The 7,500-nt window shown below is 45.1% G+C and overlaps 1 protein-coding gene across 1 annotated transcript in view; it reads right to left on the minus strand.

Moving 5' to 3' along the window:
* The window catches only part of ryr1a (ryanodine receptor 1a (skeletal)), a gene marked incomplete at its 3' end in the record, with an annotated part of 121,471 nt that overhangs the window by 41,643 nt on the left and 72,328 nt on the right, over positions 1–7,500 (minus strand). The window contains 7 exon segments of the mRNA XM_076262437.1: positions 124–364; positions 1,090–1,410; positions 3,686–3,816; positions 3,979–4,060; positions 4,238–4,349; positions 5,760–5,886; positions 6,206–6,266. Coding sequence (XP_076118552.1) covers positions 124–364; positions 1,090–1,410; positions 3,686–3,816; positions 3,979–4,060; positions 4,238–4,349; positions 5,760–5,886; positions 6,206–6,266 — 1,075 coding nt within the window.

Consider the following 7,500-nt stretch of genomic DNA (forward strand, 5'->3'; position numbering starts at 1 on the left):
CTGTGTGCATGTGTGTGTGTGTGTGTGCGTGTGTATCTGTGTGCATGTGTGCGTGTAAGCGTGTGTATCCGTGTGCATGTGTGTGTGTGTGTGTGTGTGTGTGTGTGTGTGTGTGTGCGCTACCTGTTGTTGTCCACGTAGCGGATGAGCAGCGGGTAGAGGGCGTACAGGTCCCTGCAGAGCACGGCGAACTCGTCGCGGATGGTGCCCTCCTCCTCGTCGCCCTCGGACTTGCCCTCCAGACGCAGCTTGTCCTCCTCCGCCACCACCTTCGCCGTGCGCTTCTTCAGCTTCTCCATGGTGGGGATGAAGTGCGACTTCAGCATCTCGGGCTTCGCCCGGCTCACGATGGGCTGGGAGAACACTGGGGGGGGCGAGGATAAGACAAGTGTACACAAAGACTAGTACTCTATGGTGCCTTCACTGATAAGCAGATCTGGCACAATATCACACCTGTCTCAGCACTGACCAAAGTGATCTGGCACAATATCACACCTGTCTTAGCACTGACCAAAGTGATATGGCACAATATCACACCTGTCTCAGCACTGACCAAAGTGATCTGGCACAATATCACACCTGTCTCAGCACTGACCAAAGTTAGTAATGTACATCGGCCAGTATAGCATCTCTCAGCACTGTCCACCTCTGAGTTTGGCTCACTGACCAGTAACATCTCTCAGTTCAGCTGTGAGTTCACTCACTGACCAGTAATAACATCTCTCAGTTCAGCTGTGAGTTTGGCTCACTGACCAGTAATAACATCTCTCAGTTCAGCTGTGAGTTCGGCTCACTGACCAGTAATACACATCTCTCAGTTCAGCTGTGAGTTCGGCTCACTGACCAGTAATAACATCTCTCAGTTCAGCTGTGAGTTCGGCTCACTGACCAGTAGTAACATCTCTCAGTTCAGCTGTGAGTTCGGCTCACTGACCAGTAATAACATCTCTCAGTTTAGCTGTGAGTTCACTCACTGACCAGTAACATCTCTCAGTTTAGCTGTGAGTTTACTCACTGACCAGTAATAACATCTCTCAGTTCAGCTGTGGGTTCGGCTCACTGACCAGTAATGACATCTCTTCAGCTCACCTGCAAGTCTCTTCATCCAGGAGGCCTCGTCGATGCCCAGGTTGTTGACCACGATCTTCATGATGCTGCCCAGCAGCTGGTTGAGTTGGTCGGAGGTGACCTCGGTGCACAGCTGACCCTCCTGTTCCGGAAAGTTCTCTGGCCCACGCTCCCACCAGCGGGGCAGGTAGTTGCAGAGCATGGGCAGCGTGATCTCGATGACGTGCGGCATCTCGGTGTAGCGGGCGCCGGACTCCGCCAGCTCGCCGATCTCCTTCAGGAGGATGTCCAGCTCCGGGATGTCTGGACACAGCTCCTGCACCTCACTGGGCAGACCCAGAACTTGGAGGGGGGCGGGGAGAGGGGGGATGGGGCAGTAAGTACACCTCAGAATTCTACATTTTCAATGTTTACGTTTAATTTTGATTATTATAGCTCCCATTCTTGTAAGAAGAGCTCAGAAGTTGTCTATAACTGCACAGTACCTGTTACTCTAATAATTGAAATTGAAGAGAGAGAGAGAGAGAGAGAGAGAGAGAGAGAGAGAGAGAGAGAGAGAGAGAGACACAGAGAGAGGGGGGGAGAGAGACAAAGAGAGAGAGAAAGGGAGAGGGAGAGAGAAGGCTTACTGCAGTGTTTTTCAACCACTGTGCCGGGGCACACTAGTGTGCCGCGAGAGAACATTTTGCAACACAAAGAGCGTGGCAAAGTGCAATGCAATCACGGGGGCCGCTATTTCTTTTCCATTTGAATAAAATGCCTCAAAACGATGGCAAAACGTTTTGCCCAAAATAATCCAAAATGTTTTCAGGTTGGCATTGTCAGTTTTGCCAAATATGTTTTCAAAATGCAATCCTACATTGCACTTTGAATATTAAATTGCAAAACGAATTGACCGTTAAATGATGAAACTGAATATTGAAAATTGAAATGCAAATTGAATTTTGAGACTGAAGTACCGTGGCAAAATGGAATGCAATTCAATCCATGTTTATTCTATTTTTTAACCAGAATTATTCAAATTAATTTTAGGATTGCATTGTCACTTTGCAGATTAAAATACAATTTGTTGGAAATTATTGCAAATTGCAATATTAAATTGCATAACGAATTGGCAATTGCATAATGTAATGTCTTTTTGAATTGCATATTGCAGATTGCATTCTCATTTGAATAAAGCTACACATATGCTTCCATACACTGGTCCAGAAAAGCAACTGTTGCATCAAAGAATTTATAACCACATGCTCTCATTGATTGTATGATTGCACTATTTGTGGTATGCAGGCATTGTACAACGGGGGCCCCATATCCAGTATTCACAGAATCATCACAGTTCATAACAACAATTAAATTAGATATAGTCACCTACAAATGAAACAGAGGGCGCTTGTTTTATTGAGCAGGTCTTGCATAGAAGCCATAATAAGGCCATATCTGTGTATTATTTGAAATTTTAGGCTATGGTATGTTTATTTTTCTTCACACGGGATGTTAGTGTGCCGTGGGACATTTTGGGCCCTATCATGACATTCTAAAGTGCATCGTCACTCGTCAAAAGTCTATTCAAATTTAGTAGGATGTCCAGTTCACATTGGGAGGGGTTTCATTCTCAAAAGTGGAGCGCATGGCGTAACAAGGTGTTCCTAGGTCTTTTAATGAGTCATATGGGTGTGTTTGGGGCGTAACATCATTTTAAACCAATGAGAATGACATCTGTCATTCCCTTTAACGGCGCAACGCGCGATATGTCAAATAAATGCATCGGTATTTTGGCATTCAACGGCGCATTTGAAGGAGGCTGCTTGCGAGACCGTATGGAATAGTCATTCTTAAACCATGCTTTACTAAAACCTAGCATAGCCTTCACACATTTGCACTCGTCTATTATTTGAACTCATTGGCAAAGTGAAACTAACTTCACCAAGGAGTCAGTCAACGACAAGACAGTTATATGCAGTTACTTTCACTATTGACTGACAATGGGTTACCATCGAAAACATAGGCTGGAAAAAGCAACACTTACCCTAATGTTTCTCAAATGACTGAATAAAACAACATTTATCCTGCAGAGGAGTTGCTTATATCTCGTGACAGTGCGTCTTCAGCTGTGCTCCATACGTGTCTCCCCTAATCACTTTTAACCGTCATTACCAATTTGCAAATGATGGTGAATAACTACTCATCATGAGATGTACAGTATTTCGTAATATCTTTATTCTAATTATGTTTCCCATTGTAATCGTGCAATTTAATGCTTTGCATGGATGTGCGCTGGTGTGCGTTCATGAATGATAGAAGGATGGTGCGTGCACCTGCCAATATGACTGTTGACATGCGCTCTTAAAATAGCATATGAACAACTCGCCATTGACTTCTGACCAGGTTTAGGTGGTGTATGATAGCGATTTTTAGACAATGCGCGAGTTCCCTCCCTAGGTTGTTAATTGCCACACCCCTGGGCGCAATGCTTAAAAAATAAACGTGCAAAATACCGAATTCAACTTTCCGCGGGTGAATAACGAATATTACGCCATGCGCTGGTGACCCAAAATACAGCCCTTAAAGTGTCAAAAGTGTGCCATGGCACAAAAAAGGTTGAAAAACACTGGCTTACTGGATCTTTCGCGGGGGGTCTTGGTGGTGTACACGGAGAAGGCGTTGTACTCGTTCAGGTGTGGCTCCAAGTACGCCACGGGCATGGCTGACGCCAGGTGACCTAAACACTCCCCCAGAGCTGGCCGAAGCCTACACGAAACACACACACATACAGGTCAAGACTGTAACTACACACACACCACTAAATCTAATGCCCCTTTCTCTCTCTCTCTCTCTCTCTCACACACACACACACACACACACACACACACACACACACACACACACACACACACACGCATGTTCACTGACCTCTCAACGTGGGGAGTCTTGATTGTGCCACAGCAGTACATACTGCACATGAGGCGATAGCAGGACATCTGCAGATCATCCACTGGAGAAAAGAGAGAGAGAGGGAGAGAGAGAGAGAGGGAGATGGGGGTGCTGGTGTTGTGAAAAGGTTATTGTTCCACACACCAAATGACTACTTGTGATGCAGTAAGTGAATAGAAGCGAGCGCAGGTTCACTGGTTCACTGGAGAGTGTCTCTCAGCACGCTTTTCTCACTCACGTATGACATCATCTCCAAACTGGGACTGGGCGATGTGGTCAAACAGAGAGGTGAGGACCGGCAGGAGGGCCACCGTGGTGTAGTTGATGTTCTGAGACACGCCCTTCACTGGCTAGAGACACAAAATACAATAGAATAGAACACAACAGAACAGAGCACAGCAGAACACAACAGAACACAGCAGAACAGAACAGAACAGAACAGAACACAGCAGAACAGAACAGAACAGAACACAGCAGAATAGAACAGAACAGAACAAAACACAGCAGAACAGAAAAGAACAGAACAGAACAGAACAGAACACAGCAGAACAGAACAGAACAGAACACAGCAGAACAGAACAGAACAGAACACAGCAGAACAGAACAGAACAGAACAAAACACAGCAGAACAGAACAGAACAGAACACAGCACAATAGAACAGAACAGAACAAAACACAGCAGAACAGAACAGAACAGAACAGAACAGAACAGAACAGAACAGAACAGAACACAGCAGAACAGAACAGAATAGAATCTGTAATCTCTGAGTAAAGGCCTATTCACACCAAGAACGATAACGATAACTATTACCATAACGATAAAAGCGTTCACACAAAGTCTCTCCTTGTGTTAATGAATGTGACAGTTAACATTCGATGGGTTCTGATTGGCTATTAGTTTTTTATCGTTCTGAAAATCGCTCTGAAAGTGATCCCCAACGATATCGTTCTTCATGTCGTTATCGTTATAGCTTATGTGTGAACGTCGTCATTCATATTAATGAGAACAATATTTATTTATAGTTATCGTTATCGTTCTTGGTGTGAATGGGCCTTAAGGGGTGCGATCAGACAGGCTGCTGTTTTCTACTGTAGTTTTGTATTGGCAGTGAGCATTTTGCGATCAGACAGGCTGCAAGTGCGTCACGTGTTGTGCACCTACTGGGTCTCACGTGTTGTGCACCTACTGTGTCTCAGGTGTTGTGCACCTACTGTGTCTCACGTGTTGTGCTTGTGTTGTGCACCTACTGTGTCTCACGTGTTGTGTTGTGCACCTACTGTGTCTCATGGTTTGTGCACCTACTGTGTCTCACGTGTTGTGTTGTGCACCTACTGTGTCTCACGTGTTGTGCACCTACTGTGTCTCACGTGTTGTGTTGTGCACCTACTGTGTCTCACGTGTTGTGTTGTGCACCTACTGTGTCTCACGTGTTGTGTTGTGCACCTACTGTGTCTCACGTGTTGTGCACCTACTGTGTCTCACGGTTTTGCAGAGACCCCCTGAGTGGCTCAAGTTGAAAAAAGTTCAACTCCAAGCGGAGAGGCGCCTGTCATTCACGTTTTTATTAAAACATTGCACCTGGCATTTTACATGTGGCAAACCTCCCCCTGTCTGATCGTGCCCTAAGTAGGCCAATAAGACAATTTACATTAGATACCTACGTAGTGAATGGCACCTATGTATACATATACCTATATATTCCTATGCCACATTCATAATGTGTACACTGAGCAAGTGGAATACCCCAGTGACCTCTGACCTGGTTGCCTTTGGAGACCTTTCCTAGCTTGAGGTTCTCCACCATCTTCTCGATGTCGTCAGCAGCACTCTCAAAAAAGGAGCGCAGGCCGGCCTTCACGATCTCAGGGCCGGACTTCATCACTGTCCTGTCGAGGGACAGAGCTTTAATGAATGTGCTCCGCTTGTCCCTCACCCCAACTCTCTCTCTCTCTCTCACTCTCTCTCTCTCTCTCTCACCTTCTCACTCTCACTCTCTCTCTCTCTCTCTCTCTCAATAGAACAGAGCATTAATAAAAGTGTCCTCTAGGGGGCTCTCTCCATTTCTCTCATTCAGACTGTCACACACACACACTCAGACTCCTCACTCTCCCCTCGTTATACTCTGACTGTGTTTATCAGTCCTATGCACAGGTACAACCTGCTCAGGTGACAGTCGTGTTAGATACGATGAACAGAGGAGCTTGCCTTGCGTCCAGTGAACGGGCCAGGATGTGGAGGCAGTTAACGATGGCTGGGGCGTCCGTTCCTGTGGTGGACACAGAGGAGCGAGGCTGAGTCTCTGTGCTCCAACTCACACACAGCAGAACGCTAGAACACAGACGCTACTCACACACACACTAGTGTCCTTAGAACCTCACACAGTAACACAACAATGGAGCCAACTCACGCGCAGCACAACACTAGAACACAGACGCTACTCACACACACACACTAGACTACTAGCTTCCTTAGAACCTCACACAGTAACACAACAATGGAGCCAACTCACACACAGCACAACGCTAGAACACAGACACTACTCACACACAGACTAGAGTAGCGTCCTTAGAACCTCACACAGTAACACAACAATGAGACCAACTCAAAATGCATGACTCCTTACCAAAGGAAAACTCTCTCTCTCTCTTTCTCTCTCTCTGTATCGTGCACGTACACACACACACACACACACACAGACTCACTCAAAAATGAAGAGAGAGAAGAGAAATGCAAAGTGCACAGAGACGCATGCAGAGTCCTTACCATAGAGGAACACTCACTTACACACATGCAGACTCTCACACACATATGGAGTCAAAATAGGGTCTTTAATATTGAGAGCTTGTGAAAAGATGTTCACATGTGTAATAAAGTTTTGCAGCTGTGCAAAAGGAGTTCTGCATGTGAAAAGAAATTTCGTACCTGTAGAAATATTTTGTACATGTGTGAAAAAATTATGTACCTGTAGAAATATTACGTACTTGTGTGAAAGAAATGTGTATCTGTAGAAATGTTTTGTACATATGTGGGGGGAAAATGCGGATCTGTAAAAATATTTTGTACACGTGTGGAAAAAATATGTACCTGCACAAATACTTTGTACGAGTGTGAATCTCCTACACGATGCTTTCCTGCGCAACACTGAAAGTACGAGTGTAAAACTGAGATACAAGCTTACGGACTTTTGACCCTAATTTTACTGCCTTTCTGAAGAGCCAATCAACACATTGCTTACTGCCAACCAATCAGCGTTCCCCACCGACCACCCAGATTTTGCCGCTAACCCACAGATCTAGTTATTAAAACTGGTGGTAACAGCAAGGGCAGATAGGTGGTAACATTACTGTAAATTAACACCCATAAGTATTTCTGGACTAAAATATTGCAAAGCGATTTGGTTACTTTATTTGTCATGCTTTTATCAGTTGTAACATAGTCAAAACGTTAAGAATATCATACCAGAACCTGAAAAAATAACTATGATAGCTGCCATAGCTATC

This window comes from Alosa pseudoharengus, unplaced genomic scaffold (genome assembly GCF_046254945.1).
Source record: "Alosa pseudoharengus isolate Yale_2024_CS ecotype anadromous, Long Island Sound unplaced genomic scaffold, YU_APseudo_1.1 YU_APseudo_1.1_scf_28, whole genome shotgun sequence".
Classification (NCBI taxonomy): domain Eukaryota; kingdom Metazoa; phylum Chordata; class Actinopteri; order Clupeiformes; family Clupeidae; genus Alosa; species Alosa pseudoharengus.